The sequence below is a fragment of the Danio rerio genome, chromosome 22 (assembly GCF_052040795.2).
Source record: "Danio rerio strain M-AB ecotype USA chromosome 22, GRCz13ab, whole genome shotgun sequence".
Lineage (NCBI taxonomy): Eukaryota > Metazoa > Chordata > Actinopteri > Cypriniformes > Danionidae > Danio > Danio rerio.
The window spans coordinates 28073095-28094007 of NC_141042.1; the positions used below are offsets into that span (position 1 = coordinate 28073095).

At 35.7% G+C, this 20913-nt stretch overlaps 1 protein-coding gene across 2 annotated transcripts; it reads right to left on the reverse strand.

Annotated features, from left to right (window-relative positions):
• Nucleotides 1-4906: 4906 nt before the first annotated feature.
• gde1 (glycerophosphodiester phosphodiesterase 1) lies at nucleotides 4907-19556 on the reverse strand. Of its 2 annotated transcripts, none has more exon segments than NM_200243.1 (6): nucleotides 4907-5782; nucleotides 10693-10904; nucleotides 16514-16606; nucleotides 16746-16851; nucleotides 16940-17115; nucleotides 19101-19556. In NM_200243.1, coding segments are annotated over 6 exon segments (1002 nt in total). In that variant the 5' UTR covers nucleotides 19368-19556; the 3' UTR covers nucleotides 4907-5634.
• Between the last annotated feature and the right edge of the window lie 1357 nt (nucleotides 19557-20913).

Sequence of the window (20913 nt, forward strand, 5' to 3'; positions counted from 1 at the left end):
AGTAAATGGATTGCGTAAATATGCGCAGCTGCGATGCGCCTGACGCACCACGTGGGAACTGGTCAGACTTGGTACACATTAATACTGCTGAACTTTGCAGTGTGTGTGTGTGTTATAAACCGAATGGTTAAACCTACTAATCTGCCATGAAGGTACTGAAGTCGCACATTTATTTAATTATTAGTTAATATAACACGAAAAAAGTGAGGAGAGGTAATTGTTACACAACTGTTATAGACAGCACAACAGTCCTTGAAAAGCAAATATAGAGACAAAATGTCTCTTGGTTAGAAATGTATTTGTTTATTTTTATAATAATTGCCCAAAAAAACTGATAAACGTGGATTTTAAGTAATACTAAATTAGTATTTCTGTGTCCAACATAAGGTTGGCGTTTGGTAGCTGCCTTAAAAGACCAAGTTTATTGCTTACATAATAAATATTTTGATTCCCTTATGGTATATATAATTACAGACTTGCTGTTTTAAAGAGCACATATTTTACCCCTTTTTCATGATTTAACATACGTCTTTTGTCTTCAGAATGTGTCTGGGATTTCAGCTCAAAAGGCCCATCAGATTATTTATTATAGCTTTCAGAATATTGGGCTTTTCTGCTTGTAGCTGTTTTTGTGGCCTGTGTCTTTAAAGGGCCATGAAACCCCCTCGTTTCAGCAGGGTGTTTTCACACCTCTACTTTGGAAAAAGTCAGAAAAGTGGGCGTGTCCAGCTCTGTTTAGGGGGGAGTGTCGGAGGAAGAAAAGTGGGATGGTGTGGAAGTGTCTATTTGAGCACGCGTGAGTTTCAGGCCCCGTTTACACTAATGCGTTTTAGTTTGAAAACGCATAAGTTTTGCTACGGTTACGCCATCCGTCCACACTACGCCGGAGTTCTCGAGCGCCGAAAACGGAGCGTTTCGAAAACGCTGGAGAGGCCGTTTTCATTCTAAAACGCTGCAGCTCCGTCTCAGTGTGGATGGGGAAAGACGGAGACATCTAAAAACGGAGGCGGGGCTGCAGACATTCGCCTCTCTGATTGGGGCTTTTCCTCAATATTAAGTAGCCTAACACACAGTTCAGTCCTGAATCTTCTCCGTGTAAGTTCAGACTTCGCAAGTTTGATCAAGGCTGCATCTCTTCTTCTCAGTTTGATATGGAAAACATATCGAGGACACGCGTCAATCTTCACAGGGAACAGTGTACTTTATAACTTCATTCACATCACCTTGGCTACGTTGTTTCACTTTCTCAACAATAAAATGTAAACTTGATATAAGGAACTGCCTATTTTTATTTTAATATTAACAACTAAACAGACAGCAGAAATGTTGAGGCGTCGTGCTGCATGAGCGTCATCTTCACTGTGTGCATATTTATAACAAAACGGAGCCGATAACAACTGCCTCCTTTCAATTTCAGTGAAAATACGAAACACACCCTCTCTTTTGCTGAATATCAGTTTTAATAATCGATAATGGCCATTATAAAAGTATAACATACAATAAGTTTATACATTATAGGAAATAAAGGCAAGCGATCAGTCAATATACAGAATAGGCTACGTGCTTACATTAATCATTCATTATCTTTGCGCTCAGACAAAACACGTTACCTGAGAACAAGTAATAGATTCCAGTGACCAAAGTCAGGGAATATGTCGTTAGATAAAGACAACAAGATGAATGAAATATCACGTTTAATAAATATAGTGAGATTAGATCCAGCGGGAGATGCTTGATGAGAAGTCCGACCAGCAGAGCTCTCATCTGGGTAGATGGGCTGCAGCGCTTGCCAAAGTGTGTGTGTGTGGTCACGTGATGTGCGTTTTCAGCGTTTTGGTGTGGACGGAGAGCAGTTCAGAAACGCTGGGTAAAACGCGAGTGTGGACGCGGATCGTTTTCATTCTAAAACGCCGTTTTAAAACTAATACGCACTAGTGTAAACGGGGCCTCAGAGTCAAAATATACACACACACACACACACACACACACACACACAGTAGAAAGTGATGGTGTTTAACCTACGTGGACATCTGTAGTCGAATTATTTGCCAAATTATTAAATGGTGGACTTTAACTGCAGTTTGGCTCTTTCATTCAGGGAATTCATTCATACCCCTCGCGACAAACGAGATATTTGATTCGAGGAACTGCTCTAAGTGTGTATTGTTCATGCAATGTTTGATACCGCACGGCGAATGAGAGGAAAAAAACTCACTCTGCATTTCCCGGAAACTTAGATGCACACGGCAGGTAGTGTCAGAAAGCCGCGTGTGTTATTCCGGTCACTAAATGCGGTGAAAATCCTACACGAGGTTAAAGTTTGGTTGTGGTGCTAACATGTTTACACTCAATGCAATAGTTAACTTAGTTCAATACGAACAAACTGAATAAACAAAGAGCACTGGTCGCTCACTTACCAAATCTGTAGAGACAGGACAATCACCAGCAACTAGAGCCGCGTCTTTATGAAGAGAATACTACAAGCGAATCCGGATCTCAGCGTTTGCAGATGAGAACAGCTCTCAGGTAAACAATGTTCCTCCTTAGTCATGTAAGTTATTGTTGTCGAGCATCGCGTACACTGTTAATCCACACGTGAGACTGAGCTCTCACAGAGAGAAAATGAAAACGAAACTTAACTGCAGCAAACTATAAAAGCAACACTTCACGCTTGTTTTGCCAATACAACGTGGTGTGAGTGTCGTCTTAACACTGTGACAGTAATGAATATTAATGAAGTTGCACAATAGAGCGCGCTGATTGGTTTGAACCAAGCCTTACTCATGCATTAATGCATCACACTGTAAGATGTAATAAGACACACTCTGGCACAGACGCCCAGTCTGCACGCTGGAATACATCGCTATTATGTCATGACCGTGACGCAGCTTCAAAAATTCGTTTCAAACAGGAAGTACGAATTTGCTTGAAATAACGCAAAAACAACCAATTTACACTTTTTAGTGAAATATAGGTGTCCTAATACTGTTTTTAGCAGTGTGGGACACATATAAGACTGTCAACAGCTCAAAAAATGTGTTTTGGTGTTTCGTGACCCTTTAATGCTAGTTGTCCCTGCTTAACGTTCCCATGTGCCTGTCAGAGTGTGCCTCAATATCCGCCTCGGCTGCATCAGATAAACAGCACAGTGACAGACATGATTATTATTATAGCTTTTTTATTATTAGATCAGATTATTTATTATAGCTTTCAGAATATTGGGATTTTCTGCTTGTAGCTGTTTTTGTGGCCTGTGTCTTTAATGCTTGTTTTCCCTGCCCGCTGTTCCCATGTGCCTGTCAGAGTGTGCCTTTGCGTCAGATAAACAGCACAGTGACCGACATGAAGGAAGCAGATCTCACGTAACGTTTGTGAGAAATACTACCATAAGAACTTTCTCAATGATTATTTGATGTGTTTGTTGTGGAGTTAATTCAAGTTGTACTTTATTTTTTATTTAACTTGAAAAAAAGGGCCTCTCTACATTTGGGGGAAAGAAAGAAAAATAAGAAAAATAATTTTGGGGCCCTACCTTATTCTAGTCTAAATAGTTGAGTATTGTCATCGCAAATGTCAGTGAAAGACGCTTTAGTAAAATGACGCTTCAGTAAAATTCAGGAAAATGTGTTTTATACTAAGTTTAAAAAACTGGGTCTAAAACCATATAAATTAGGGCTGTGCGATTTGGGGAAAACATCTAATTGTGATGATTTCTTTTAAAGAAATATGGTGTAACAACAGCAAAAAAAAAAAAAAAAAACACTCTGAGTGTTGTACTTAGCTGTTGCTAGCTACTATATTGAGTGTTACTGGCAATACTTTTAGTTAAATTTTTAGCAAGACACTCTTCAGGTGCTTTCTTAGGTTGTTGTGTTTCCTCGTGCTGTAGCAACAGTTCTTCGACAGCTCTTACAAATGACCTATTTTTGTTTGGTGTCTGTAACTTTGAAATATTCCCATTTTACCAACATGGATATTAATTAGTCTATCAATGCTTCTAAAGTGGCAGATACCATCATCCCACTTGTTCGCGCTTTCCTGTTTCTTTGTTTTATTGTGGGCATTCTGCATAATTCAGTTGTGCAATTCTGATAGGGCAGAATGATAGAGTGCTCACTCAATTGGCTAGTAAGATGATCACACACAGACAATTGTCACGCATTTGTTCTGTGTGGCGGAAATTATATAATCTATATTCATTTCATATCGTAATCTCTTGCGATTAGCTGATCGCAGTGTTTCAAATCGCAATTCGATTTCGATTAATCGCACAGCCCTAATATAAATAGACAACATTTATTAATTTGTAATTGTCTGTTTTCAATGAATGTGCTACTAGATGTCTTTAACATCATCATTAGCACTTAAAAGTGATGCAAAAAAATTTTTTGTGCTCTTCTCTTTTTGTCGTCATTTTTCCCCTCAGTTTTTCTACACCTGAAGAATGACATAAGTTTCGTTTTATTTTTGCTGTCCAATTAGCAAAATAAGTCAAGCATATGAATGGGGCAGGCAATGAAGCAACAGCTATGGCTGTGTATGTTGTGACCAGTCGGTCTCGCAGGTTTCCTTGGAAGAACAAACTCGAACCGCGAGAACAGAACGTATATGAGAAATGAGATACTGAGCTTCCTGTTAATCTTATGACGTAACAATGTAAACTTTAATAAAATTATGATTTTTGTTTTCAGTGTAAATGTATAAATATTTATGTGCTAAAGCACTGTCAATGAAGATAAGTTGTAAAATGCAATTTAAAATGATTCAGCAAGTAAACGGCTCGAACCACTAGTGGGTTGTGGGGCCCCCAAGGGGCAGCAGCGCCCTAAGCAGCCGCTTAGTTCACTTATTGGGAGGGCCTGCTCTGGTCATTGAAAAGCAAATATAAAGACAAAATGTCTCTTGGTTCAGAATTAATTTTTTTATTTTACAATAATTGCCCAAGAAAACTGATAAACATGCCATTTTCAAGTAATTGTGATTAGTGAATTAGTATTTCAGTGTCCAACATAAGGTTGGCATTTGGTAGCTGCCTGAGAACTGACCTCAAGACCAAGTTTATTGCTTATATCATAAATATCTTGACTCCCTTAAGGTGGATATAATTACAGACTTACTGTTTTAAATGTAACCTGTTCATTAGCTATCAATACCAAACCTTTAAAATATGACATAAATGTAATTAGCAAGAATTCATGGCATGAATGCAAAACAAGCCACACGTTAGACTAAATATCGATATAAGTAAAGCTCGATTTCCACACAAATCAAGTAGCAGAAAAGGAAAAGCAGGAGTATTAAATTAACTCCTTTCACTTTCCTCCAAGTCGTTCTTAGATTGGCATTAAAAAGGAAACTGTATTTAAGAAAAATGATGATTATCTCTAAATAGTCATAAATTGGCTCACCTGAGTGGGTTTTTACAGTACATTTGAACACTGATATTTACATCTCCTGTATTGTAAAATACACAATGAAAGCACTTGGTTACCCTGTAAATTCAAGTCTCTACTGCATGCTAACTAAACAAACCTAAACAATTCAAATACAGACATATACTTCTATCTTTTAAGTGAAGCAACTTTAGTCATTGAATTATAAAAGGCTCAAACAAACATTGCACCATGTGGTGTTTCAGTAGTGAGGGTCACAGTCCTCCACCAGGCTGTCAGTAATGTAGTTGATCTTCAGTAGTTGCTGGTAGTACTGCTTCTCTACTGCCGTATTCACCGTCCAGCCCACCACCTCTACCCCTCGGGCTGCCCAGTACTGCACATAGTCCCTGATGGAGAAAAAAATTAAATAAATAGTGAACATCAAAATGATTATTGCACTCTCCCACACTGTAGATGGCACTGAAGAATAGATATAAACTACATGTTCCAACAGAGAAGTGTAGTCAGCTTTACTTTTGCAGTTACATCCACAAAACCACACTATACTCTATCTATGCACTTGAAACGCACAATATGATTTTAGGCTTTTTCTCCCCCTGTATATCTTAAGAATGATCCGGGAATGAAGTGTAAAACCAAATGTAAATGTGTATTTTAGCTATTCTGGTTACATCATGGGCAACACAGTGGCGCAGTGGGTAGCACAATCGCCTCACAGCAAGAAGTTTGCTGGTTTGAGCTCCGGCTGGGTCAGTTGGCATTTCTGTGTGGAGTTTGCATGTTCTCAAAATCAAAATTATTAGCCCACCTTTAAATTTCCTCAAGTTATGTTTAACAGAGCAAGGAAATGTTCACAGTGTGTCTGATAACATTTCCAAATGGAGAAAGTCTTATTTGTTTTATTTTGGCTAGAAAAAAAAAAAAACATTTTAAGGTCAAAATTACGAAAGCGTAGAGCTGCCACCCAGGTAAAAAAAAATCTGAGCTTTATCACGTTTGTACAATATACTTTTCACGTTCTTACAATATAATATCACGTTTGTACAATATAATATCACGTTTCTACAATATACTTTTCACGTTCTTACAATATAATATCGTGTTTGTACAATATAATATCACGTTTGTACAATATACTTTTCACGTTCTTACAATATAATATCGTGTTTGTACAATATAATATCACGTTTGTACAATATACTTTTCACGTTTGTACAATATATTTTTCACGTTCTTACAATATAATATCACGTTTGTACAATATAATATCACGTTTGTACAATATAATTATCACGTTCTTACAATATAATATCATGTTTGTACAATATAATTATCACGTTATTACGTGAAAACTTTAGGCTACTGGTGCGATCAGAGCGTGAGAAAATGTCTCGTTTTACAGAATTAATTAAGTTCTATTTTATGCTTGGATTGAGACATGGGGAAATTTTGCAGCTACTGATTGTGATTACTAGACCCAGTAATAAAACAGTTATTGACGTTATGATCCATACTCCTTTGCATGTCTGCCATTGTGACATTTTCTGTTCCCAGATTGGAGCGAATCCGGGAAGGTGTCCCAAGCCTCTTTTCAACTTCTGCTATGAAATAACCAGCAATGATTTTGGGATCACTGTTTGTTGAAAAGGCATGAAGCCAAATCATAGCTCTCGAAAACCCATCAATGGCTCCATTTATACAGATTCCAAAGGGCTTCAGTTTGTCGTAGGAGTCGACGTGGTATGTCGGCAAATCAATGCCAATATTAATCGAGCGCAGCAGTGATGTTTGCGCGCGTTGAGAAGTGAACCGTGAGCAGATTACATACGCGAGCGCACAGGGGATCTTAACGCGCGCGCTCAACTGATCCAGCGCGAGAAAAAAAGTCCCGCGCGCGCACATCATCATCTGTGCGCACGTATGGCGGCAAATAACGTGATAATTATATTGTACAAACATGATATTATATTGTAAGAACGTGATAATTATATTGTACAAACGTGATATTATATTGTAAGAATGTGAAAAGTATATTGTACAAACGTAATATTATATTGTACAAACGTGATATTATATTGTACAAACGTGATATTATATTGTACAAACGTAATATTATATTGTACAAACGTGATATTATATTGTACAAACGTGATATTATATTGTAAGAACGTGAATAGTATATTGTACAAACGTGATATTATATTGTAAGAACGTGAAAACTATATTGTACAAACGTGATATTATATTGTAAGAACGTGAAACTATATTGTACAAACGTGATATTATATTGTAAGAACGTGAAAAGTATATTGTACAAACGTGATATTATATTGTAAGAATGTGAAAAGTATATTGTACAAACGTAATATTATATTGTACAAACGTGATATTATATTGTACAAACGTGATATTATATTGTACAAACGTAATATTATATTGTACAAACGTGATATTATATTGTACAAACGTGATATTATATTGTAAGAACGTGAAAAGTATATTGTACAAACGTGATATTATATTGTACAAACGTGATATTATATTGTAAGAACGTGAAACTATATTGTACAAACGTGATATTATATCATCATCTGTGCGCACGTATGGCGGCAAATAACGTGATAATTATATTGTACAAACATGATATTATATTGTAAGAACGTGATAATTATATTGTACAAGCGTGATATTATATTGTAAGAACGTGAATAGTATATTGTACAAACGTGATTTTATATTGTAAGAACGTGAAAACTATATTGTACAAACGTGATATTATATTGTAAAAACGTGAAAAGTATATTGTACAAACGTGATATTATATTGTACAAACGTGATATTATATTGTAAGAATGTGAAAAGTATATTGTACAAACGTAATATTATATTGTACAAACGTGATATTATATTGTACAAACGTGATATTATATTGTAAAAACGTGAAAAGTATATTGTACAAACGTGATATTATATTGTACAAACGTGATATTATATTGTAAGAATGTGAAAAGTATATTGTACAAACGTAATATTATATTGTACAAACGTGATATTATATTGTACAAACGTGATATTATATTGTAAAAACGTGAAAAGTATATTGTACAAACGTGATATTATATTGTACAAACGTGATATTATATTGTAAAAACGTGAAAAGTATATTGTACAAACGTGATATTATATTGTACAAACGTGATATTATATTGTAAGAATGTGAAAAGTATATTGTACAAACGTAATATTATATTGTACAAACGTGATATTATATTGTACAAACGTGATATTATATTGTACAAACGTAATATTATATTGTACAAACGTGATATTATATTGTACAAACGTGATATTATATTGTAAGAACGTGAAAAGTATATTGTACAAACGTGATATTATATTGTACAAACGTGATATTATATTGTAAGAACGTGAAACTATATTGTACAAACGTGATATTATATCATCATCTGTGCGCACGTATGGCGGCAAATAACGTGATAATTATATTGTACAAACATGATATTATATTGTAAGAACGTGATAATTATATTGTACAAGCGTGATATTATATTGTAAGAACGTGAATAGTATATTGTACAAACGTGATTTTATATTGTAAGAACGTGAAAACTATATTGTACAAACGTGATATTATATTGTAAAAACGTGAAAAGTATATTGTACAAACGTGATTGTATATTGTACAAACGTGATATTATATTGTACAAACGTGATATTATATTGTAAGAACGTGAAAAGTATATTGTACAAACGTAATATTATATTGTACAAACGTGATATTATATTGTACAAACGTGATATTATATTGTACAAACATGATATTATATTGTAAGAACGTGAAACTATATTGTACAAACGTGATATTATATTGTAAGAACGTGAAACTATATTGTACAAACGTGATATTATATTGTAAGAACGTGAAAAGTATATTGTACAAACGTGATAAAGCTCAGATTTTTTTTTTTTACCTGGGTGGCAGCTCTACGCTTCCGTACTAAATGATTAGCCCCGTTAAGCTATATTTTCTGATAGTCTACCGAACAAACCATCATTATACAATAACTTATCCAATTACCGTAACCTGCCCAGTTACCCTAATTAAGCCTTTAAATGTCACTTTAAGCTGTATAGAAATGTCCTAAAAATAACTAGTCAAATATTATTTACTGTCATCATAACAAAAATAAAATAAATCAGTTATTTGAAATAAGTTATTAAAACTGTTGTGTTTAGAAATGTGTTCTCTCTGTTAAACAGAAATTGGGGAAAAAAATAAACAGGGGGGCTATTAATTCTTACTTCAACTCTATTTTTTATATTTTTTTGATGTTTGTACTTAGACAGTAATTGCTGCAGCCCTTTAACATTTTAAAATTAACAAAATCACACAGCTCCAGCACCAAAATTATGTAATCATACCCAAATAACTAGATTTAGGGTGACCAGACATCATGTCAGATCTATTTCTATTATCCTGACTTGTTAAGAAAAGTCATATTTTGTCCCGTATTTCACTTTTCCATTTTATTTTTCTTTGCTGATCACCAAGGTTGGGCAAAAAATATTAGTGCACAATTTCCATATATACTTCAAACCAGTGTCTTCAATATACAATAAGAAAAAATTCAGATCATTTTCTTCTGTTTTTGGACTCCTTTTCTGTAGACGCTAGTTTGATGGTTTCAGCAACAATATTCGTAACCACGCCCCTCTACCGTTTGTTTGCTACATTATGTGCTAAAAGAAAGCTCCGACCCCTACTCAGTTTTCAATTTCAGTCAGAGGCACATCAACATACTGAAATAAAATTTCCAGCGACTTCCAGTTCACACATACTTTAAGACTAACAATGTGTGCTAGCCAAATAAACATCTTGATATCATGCAGACTGTGTGACAGTATCTATGTGACATGACAGTTTATTTACATCAGGGATGTCATTTTCCATAACTCGTTAATTCAATTGACTTTCTAACCCCAAGTATGAACAAAAATGTAATTTCTGGCAAACTAGCAACCCCTAGTTCCACTAGTAGGCTTTAATAATGAACTGTGAGACTAGAAGTGTTGCAGTGGTCAGTGCTTTAGTCAGTGCTTTAGTCTCTACTAAAACAACTATCCAGTGGTCAGTATAACTCCTTTTTCAGCGATTATATTTAGACAATTTATTTAATGCACAGTTTATTTTAGGACTTGTGGTAGGAGTGTTAAAGCTCTTACAGGAATGTAATTTACATAATGACATGACAATTATAATGTTAAAATGACTCACGGCGAGATGAAGTTCTTCTGCACCAGGAAGGCAGAGACTCCACACAAGTTCCACAGCAGGTGATGATGAGCCCAGTCCAGGAACACGTCCAACACCTGCATCCAGTGTTGTTTCCATGTGGAAGAGAAGCGTGGCGTCCCGTCGCCAAAACGGCTGAGACTCCACGGCCGATGGGTCAGTGCGGTCACCACATTCGGATCCGCCTGCCGCATCTGAAGAGGAGGTGAGCAGATCATTTTCATATTATCTGTATTATTGTTTTTAAAAAAAGCATTCCTGGTTCAGACTACATGATATGAACCTAATATTACAGTTTTATTACTGCATACAATATGTCACTAATTTACAATATTATCTAAAATCTACAGGCTTACACACACACATACACAGCTACAGATAGACAATCACTTTCACCCACTGGAGTGGGTAGGCGGGACTGCGAGCAGCGCTTTTTAGCTGGTGGACCATATGGCTGCCGCCCTCATTGGACTATATTCACATCCCGTTGCAATGTTATGTCTATGTGTTTATGTGCTTGATTGCTGGGGCATTTCCCCCCTGTACTCACACTGCCCTAATTCAAGGACAGTGTGAGAGGGTGTTTTTTTATCGCCTCTCTCTTCCCGAAATGTATCTCATTTCCTCTTTCTAAAAGCTATCTTTCATCGACCTGCATGGTCAAAGGGGGTCCAATTTCACTGCATGAAAGTATATGTGACAAATAAAGGCTTCATCATCATCATCATCATCATTAGTCGGTCTTGTTTGATGCAGGGCAGTGGTCATCTCAATGGGTTGTTGCACCTGCTCTGCATAGAGTTTTGCACATCTCACTTATTTAACACACTGATTTACATAACCAGCTAATTAGAAAAAGGGTTAAATCATGGTCATGTTCCCTACACAGTGTTCCCAACTTCCTGACCACAGGAAACCTTTACTTCACTTCGAAGAGTTCATTCATGGATTTACACCATTTTCATAAACGCCACATCTTCACACAAGGTTAACACATACTCAAGAGGTGTGACATGATATACCCTCTGTAAATAAACACAATTTTAAATTCACATATCACACCCATGCCATTCTAATGTCATTCATGCCATTCTAATGAATCATTTAGACTCTCTTCCAGCTGGAATCATGGCAGAATGTTCTGTGGAGTTTACTACGCAGGGCACTTATGCTCAAATTAGAGATAAAATAACATCTGAAGTGAAAATGGAAACATAAAATGTGTTGAACATAAAAATGACATAAGGTGTTGTGATGTGACGTCTGGGTTGCCTGATAATGCACTGACAGATAGACAAATGTTTTCATTAGGGATGCAAAAATGCTTTGTAATAATTATTTATTACTTATTTTACTAAGTTATGTATTTTTGTCAGACCTTTTCAGTATAACTCAATAGATAAACAGCATAGTGACAGACACAAAGGAATCAGATCTCACGTAACATCAGTGAGAAATACTACAGTAACTGTACGCACACCGAAAGTGGTGAGAGCGTCAAAGTAGCCAAAAGTAATTTATTTTCAATGAGAGCCAGCGGCGATAAGTGGCGAGGAGCAGCGCGACGCGTCTTCGCCGGTGTGGGCGTCAAGGAAAGTTGAAATCAAGTCAACTTTATGGTAATGATCTATGACACGGTTCGGCGTCAAGCAATCAGAATGAAGTCCACAGCTTGAGAGGAGTTCAGGGAACACAGACCTGTGAACTTTGGTTCCGACCACAGTTGTTCCCAAGGGTTTGATTGTTGTGGTCGCCGGATTTTTAATTATTTACAATGTTTTCTCACAGGAACATGCATTAAATAAGTTACTGGCAAGTTACTGATGTGCATAAATGTTATATATATTTATCTTTAAAAATGTGTGCATCTCATGTGACAATACAAAACAGTATTGGTGCTTCAGGATATTTCAGACATATGGACACATTGGATAATTAAGTGGAGCAAAACCACCCCACATGCAACTTGATCTTCCATTGTTAAATGAGTTTGATAAAAAGTGAGCATCATTTTCATGCTAGAAATCACGTTTTATGCAGGAATGTAACTGATATGCAGCAACGACCCCTTTAAATACAAATTCAATGTAGCGAATTTTGACACTCTCGCCGCCGGAGCAGAAGGCAGACAACGTTGTCGCCAGGACAGCCAGAGCGACCTTGGACGCTCTTGCTGCTTTCGGTGTGAACACACAGTAAGAACTTTCCCAATGATTATTTGATGTATTTCTTATATGGAGTTAATTCAAGCACTTCTGCAAGGATGAACAGTGGCGGATTTAGGCATGGACAATCGCCCAGGGCGGCATTTTGCTAGAGGCAGCATGGAGAACCCTCGCTTTTTACTTTCGTCCAAGACTAACCCCCAACCTCTACACTTTCGTCTGCAAGAGGGCGGCACGAATACCGTGAGAGAGCGCCAATTACTAACGATGAGTGACACACAATGTTGTTACAAAAATTCAAGCACACACACAGCACGCACGTTTAACTTTGCACTGTTTTTGCACGCAAATGTGACTATACTATGGAGTCAATCTGGGGCCATATATACTTGCAAAATTAAAGAAAGTTTTGCAAACAAAAAAATTATTGACCAAAAAAATAAAAAAATGCAAATCTCCAAAAATCACCAAGCGAAAAATAATTTTTGAGAAATAAATTAAATTTGCAAAAAAACAAAAAACAAAAAACAAAACAAAACTGCAAATAAAAATCAAGCAGTGCAAAAAAACAAAAACAACATGTGCAATAAAAAAAGCTATATATTTGCAAAACATTTTTAAAGCCTTTACAAAACCAGACGTTACTACAGGGCTGTAAGACCACCTCGGTGATACTGTGTCCAAGTATTGACGTCGCTTTAATGGAGGTAGGTCCGGGCCTGCCGTAAATGAAGTGCAAAGTGAAAACTGCATCGCAAACTCACGTTGACTAAAAAGCAAATCAAAATGAGCATTGCAATTGACTGGACGGGTTTTGTTAAGGCAATGCTGAAAAAAATGTTTTGCAAATATATATATACACACAGTTGGAAGTCCGAATTATTAGCCGCCCTTTGAATTTTTTTTTTTTTTCAAATATTTCCCAAATAATGTTTAACAGAACAAGGACATTTTCAGTATGTCTGATAATATTTTTTTCTGCTGGAGAAAGTCTTATTTGTTTTATTTCGGCTAGAATTAAAGCCTTTATAAATTTTTTAATCACCATTTTAAGGACAAAATTTGTAGCCCCTTTAAGCTATGTATTTAGAATAGTCTATAGAACAAACTGTCGTTATACAATAACTTGCCTAATTACCGTAACCTGCCTAGTTAACCTAATTAACCTAGTTAAGCCTTTAAATGTCACTTAAAGCTGTATACAGTAGAAGTGTCTTGAAAAATATCTAGTCAAATAATATTTACTGTCATCATGGCAAAGATAAAAGTAAATCAATTCAGTGGGCAGGGAAACAGCACTCCTATGTCACGTTGTGGTCGGCCTCAAAGTGGGAGGGATTTGGATCCCATTTATTGTCAGAAAATGTAAAACAAGAGACTTATTGTGTTTACATCACCCCAATATGATTGTGGACACACTATACCTGCAAACAGTTCTGTCCAAACAGCTTTCAAAAGATGATTTTCATCATAGGTGCCTTTAATGTCTGTATTTAGTCGACAGTGCTTGCAGCTCCTTTTGCGCTTTGGTTTGCACAGCAAGAAAGCACACTTGTGGCACAAGCCATTGAAATAAATGGGTTTTATAGCCCAGTACTTTCAACATCTGATCTGAAAGCAGCTTCACACTGTGCAGTGACTACGGCTGGAGGGAGAGTGAAATCAGTGGGCTGAAGACTATATATACAGTTGAGATCAGAATTATTAGCCCCCCTTAAATTATTAGACCGCTTGTTTATTTTTTCCCCCAATTTATGTTTAACAGAGGGATTTTCGAAACACATTTCTAAACATAAGTTTTAAAAACTAATTTTTAATAACTGATTTATTTTATCTTTACCATGATGACAGTAAATAATATTTGACTAGATATTGTTCAAGACACTTCTATTAAGCTTAAAGTGACATTTAAAGGCTTAACTAGGTTAATTAGGTTAACTAGGCAGGTTATTGTATAACAGTGGTTTGTTCTGTAGACAGTCGAGAAAAAATATAGCTTAAAGCAGCTAATAATTTTGTCCCTAAAATTGTGTTTAAAAAATTTAAAGCTGCTTTTATTCTAGCCAAAATAAAACAAATAAGACTTTGTTTAGAAGAAAAAGTATTATCAGACATATTGTGAAAATTTCCTTGCTTTGTTAAACATCATTGGAAAATATTTTAAAAAGAAGAAAAAAATTCAAAGAGGGCTAATAATTCTGACTTTAACTTTTAGACTCCCTTCCAGCTGGAATCATGGCAGAATGTCCTGTGGAGTTCACTTCGCAGGGCACTTATGCTCAAAATAGAGATAAAATAACATCTGAAGTGAAAATGGAAACATAAAATGTGTTGGATATAAAAACTGACATAAGGTGTTGTGATGTGACATCTGAGTTGCCTGATATTGCACTGACAGAAAGACAGATGTTTTCATTAGGGATACATAATTATTCATTAATTATTTTACTAAATTAAGTAATTTTGCAAGACTTTTTCAGTTTAACTCAACTAAAATAAATAACTACAGTAATATTTTATTGACAGTGAACTAGGCGAGAGGTGTCATTTACCAGTGTTGCCTTGACTGCACAGTATTGCAAGCAGCAAGATCAAGCATGCTACATAGAAATGTCCTGCCGGTGCATTATTTAAGCTGACTTTGCTTTTTTAGGTGAGCTTGTGTGCTTCATGACATGCATAGATGTGTGTGCACATGAGCAGATAATCCACAATGGAAAATTGAGCTATTTTGCACTTTGACTTAAAGAGCACCTATTTCACCCCTTTTCCAAGATTTATGATAAGCCTTTTGTGTCTTCAGAATGTGTCTGTAAAGTTTCAGCTCAAAACACCCATCAAATTATTTATTATAGCTTTCAGAATATTGGAATTTTCTTCTATTAAGCTTAAAGTGACATTTAAAGGCTTAACTAGGTTAATTAGGTTAACTAGGCAGGTTATTGTATAACAGTGGTTTGTTCTGTAGACAGTCGAGAAAAAATATAGCTTAAAGCGGCTAATAATTTTGTCCCTAAAATTGTGTTTAAAAAATTAAAAGCTGCTTTTATTCTAGCCAAAATAAAACAAATAAGACTTTCTTTAGAAGAAAAAGTATTATCAGACATATTCTGAAAATTTCCTTGCTTTGTTAAACATCATTGGAAAATATTTTAAAAAGAAGAAAAAAATTCAAAGGGGGCTAATAATTCTGACTTTAACTTATATATATATATATATGTATATATATATATATATATGTATATATATATATATATATATATATATATATATATATATATATATATATATATATATATATATATATATACATACATACATACACATTTTCTCATCTTATATTTTCAGCTGTTTTTTTTCTTATGCCTGAAAATTGGAAAAGGCAACTTTCGGACGATATATTTTGACAGCAGAAATTTGTATGTATCCCAAGTTTACATTTCTTTGGTTCTTTATAACAAAGAATGACCAAAAACTATCACAACTATCTTTTTTTAAAGAACAAGCAATGATCAGGAACTAACACGTAATCTGAAATGCTCTAAAAATCTATGAATCCAAATCACACAATTTACCACACTGAAATATGTGTAATCTGAACACAGCATGACAAGAAATTAATTACATAAATGTGTTACCCTATAGATGACTTTGGGCTCAAATGAGCAGACGATGCTTGTGTTGTAGAGCACTGGATACTTCCGAAATAACTCTTTTAGAGCTGCAGCTGCCTATAAAAGAAAACAGATAACATGCATGACTAGATTATCATTCTGGTCTGCTGATGCAAGAATCATTAATCTAACAGGCTTTCATTGGTAAAGATATCTGTGGATGCAAAGTGCAGAGCAAAGATAGTTGTGACAGTACCTCATCTGGATGACCTTTGACGTCAAAATAGATGGTCAACTGGTGCTTAATGCATTCCTCTACAGCCTCCTGCAGCGTCGGGACCTTCTCGCCTCGGAAACGGTCGCTATTCCACAACAAACACAAACATACCACCTGCTGTCTTTAACCTGGTCATGCTCGGTTTATGAAACAAGACTGCCTTCAGTTCTGACCTGAATCTGTGTTTGGCGGCTGCGTCGAGTTTGCGCAGTTCAGAGAAGAGCAGCTTGTTCAGAGGTCCTGAGCCGTTTGTGGTTCGATCCACGGTTTCATCGTGCATCAGTATAGGAACCCCATCAGCCGTGAACTCCAGGTCCAGCTCCACACCCGTGGCTCCATTCTCACTCGCCTTTCGTTTAGAAATAAGCGTTATTACGAGAGGAAGAGTGCTTGGTGTGAAGTACTGCGTCTTGAAACTATGGTTAACCCAATGCTTTCGTAACGTTTAATACGAGAAGTGTTCTTTTGAGATTTAAGGGCATGTGATGGCTCATGTATTACGTACACAAAAAAAAAAATGAATGAATGAAAGATGAATATTTGATTTATCTGATTGGCTAGGTCACAGGTGTCAAACTCAGTTCCAAAAGGGCCGCAGCTCTGCACAGTTTAGTTCCAACCCTAATTAAACACACCTGATCAAACTAATTGAGTCCTTCAGGCTTGTTTGAAACCTACAGGTAAGTGTGTTGGAGCAGGGTTGGAACTAAACTGTGCAGGGCTTCGGCCCTCCAGGAATTGAGTTTGACACCCCTAGGCTAGGTGATCATCCACAGAGAAAGCATTTTTAAGTCGAGTAAACAGAGAAACTCCCACAATGTTTAGATTAGGATATTTTAAAAGTTGAGTTTAAAACTGAGTCTGTATAAAATTAAAAATGTATTTAAACTAGTTTACATTACAACATTGTTACTCAAGCTCATAATCTCAGCTCTGACTTCTTGCCCCCCAGGATTGTGACTTTATTTCAGGTGACTTTTATTAGCTTATCCGTTTATAGGCATTCTTCTGAGTTTACACCTTTGCATTTTTTTTCTTTCTGTGGCAGGAATAGTTATTTACGTCAACTATACCTTTGCCCTTTAATGCACGCGCTACCTGTATGTAAAAGCACTTCTAATGCACAACATGAGTCTAAAATTATCCACATACATTTCTTATATAATGTCATGCATGGCTGGGAATTTTTATGTTTGTATGTTTTGATATGAGTTTATTATTAAACATTCCCTTAAGTACATATTTCGTAATATACCAACAATAAATAAATACATATATTTTTAAATGTAAGAAATAAATAACAATTTTTAATGGTAAAAACGAGTTAATTAAAAATTCCTGGAATACCAAGAAAAGAAATTAACTTATTGCAAAGATATTGAAAGTCAGAAGTCAGTCGCTTCCCTTTAGACCAGAGATTCTCAAAGTAGGGCCTGTGGGACTATAGCTGGCCCATTGTAACTTTTTATTTGGCCCACCATCCCATCTGAGAGGAGAGTATGATCGAAATAGTTAGGGCGAATGCCTTTAACATAGAGATTGTCATTTCTACACTGTGAAACCCAAAATGTTAAGATACCTCAAACAATTTGAAGAAACCTATTGCAACAAACCATTATGGTTCAAAAACTAATCCTAATGAGTTCTGTGAGGTTTTTAATTGACTCGTTACCTTCAACACTGCGTTCAAAACTCTTTTCAAATGAGTAGAATTTACTTTCAGTCAATTTTGAGTTAACTACACTCACATGTAATTTGGCTTAACCTTTTTTATTTGTTTTACTGCTGAGCAACAAAAAAGCAAACTGAAATTAAATGTTTTAATTGAATGTTGTAAATGAATCTGATTTTATCAAATGGAAATGCTGTCACTTGACAGATAGAAGACTATGCAGAACACATCGGCAAGACAAAAACTAGTGTAATTTTGTTATACATTAGATTTTGTTTTTACTGTAATAAGTTTAATTTAAAATGTAAAAATATACTGTAATAATATATGTAATAATAATATTTATTATTATAAAGCTATGTTTTATAGCCATTGTAAAACTATTAGATAAATTAGCAAATTACCCATTTTAAATGACCACATCTTTATTTACCTTCGACCCACTAGCCTCAATCAAATTTGGTTTTGTCCTTTCATAAAAAAAAGTTTGGGCACCCCTGCCCTGCTTGGTCCCATTATAATACACTCGACACAAAATATCTCTCCACCTCTGTCATTAATTTATGTGACACTTTTTTGTTTGGCATATTAGCGTCATTTATTGTCTGTAAATGCATTATACGCATTAATATTAATCAGAAACACTACACTGATGTGCTCACCGCTCTTATAGCAGCTATAGTGTTCTCTGGGGCGTCGTGTCCTCCACCGCGGTGCGCCACCGCCGACACGCCGCCCGCAGGCACTCTGGAGCCGGGCTGCAGCACCTGTCTGGCCCGGCTGGAGGGAACCTGAGGGAACCGAAACATCACCAGAAACAGGTAGAGAGAGGCCGCGAGCACCGTGGGCCACACAGCGCTCCTGGTTCCCACTAGAACCACGACGAATACAGTAGAAAACAGTACGAGTCCATCTCCCAACTGAAGCATGATGAGGAAATGATCCTACAAACCCCAAACAAGAGCTATTTCTGCACCAAATCAGTCAACACGCAGGATCTGCGCTGCTCTCGAAGCTGTCAAATGAAATCCGCATTGCGAGTGTCCTCAAACTGTTGTGTTCGGTCTTGGCTCATTCATTGCCACACGTCTGTCTGTCAACATATCGCTTGCATGAATGAACTGCCATTAAAGTGTATTAATGACATAACGAACACATTGCGAAATTGCTCCCGTGACCCGATCGACTTGCTGACTTCATCACAATTGAGAGTGTTAATTAAATATATCCCACTGAGTGTCATACCATGCGAATAACTTATTTTTTTCTGCTTGAGGAACAATTAAAGTACAATATCTTTAAAATACAAAAAGTATCTGACGCGATGCTTTGATGGACACTTTCTGCAATGTAACAAAAATTAAAGTCCTGCGACTCCATGAAGGACTTTTGATCGAAAGAACTGTCAGATTTTTTAAAACAATTATGAAATGAGATAAAAACAAAAAATACAATCATTATAACCAGTTTTAATTGTTGGAAATAATTTTAATTTGATGTGTTAATTTAACTGAATTTTAGTCATGGCAACGGCAGTACTTTTATTTTTGAGTATGCTAGACTTTCTATCATGTCCAGCTTCACAGCGCTTGGGGTAGTTGTGCTCAAAACTACACAACTTATATATAAATAAAAATTTAGATTTTAAAATTATTTTATCGGTATTTTTTCGTTTTCTGTCTTGAACAAATTACTTTAAACATTGATGTTACCAGCGTGCGAATTATACATTGACGAACGAATGGGTCAACTTTTTGATAACTGTTAACGTTAGTAGTTTGATAATACATGCTTTAGTGAATCAAATGTATTAATGTACTCAAATTACATCTCATTTGTATGTAAATGTATACGCTTTCAGTGTTTTGACATTTATAGATTTTTTAGAAGTTGCTGTAGGTCAAAATACACCTATTTTACAATAAGTGTTTTGTGAATACTTGAGATGTATATCAGTGGCAGTTTCAGACTGTTGTTGAATGATATTTTTTCTTAGTATTGATTGGCGCGATTATATATTCACAATGGTATGAACCATTATAAGGTTATATTTATTATTATACATTTTTTATTTTCAATATTTAAGATATAGATCAAAGAAAGCTATGTCTTACTATTAAAGAGCTGACCCCCCTATTCATCTTGTTTTAATGTCCTTCAGGGGGGACAAAGAAGTGTTAATGAGGGGTCAATCCCCCCACCCTCCAACCCCCCTGTAATTCGCACCCTTGATGTAACCCATGACACTTTTATGGTACTGAAACAAACAATTGTTTTGATGCTAAAAGTTTTGCCAAAACTAGAAATAACGTGTCGAATAATAACATATAAATGCTTATTAATTGTTTTTATTTTCACTTTAATTAAATATTAATGACACTGAATAATTAATAACAAGGAAAATGTCATGCAAAATGAGAAATACAATGCTTACTTTTTTCACATCAAAGGAACAAATCAGTAAATAATAATAAT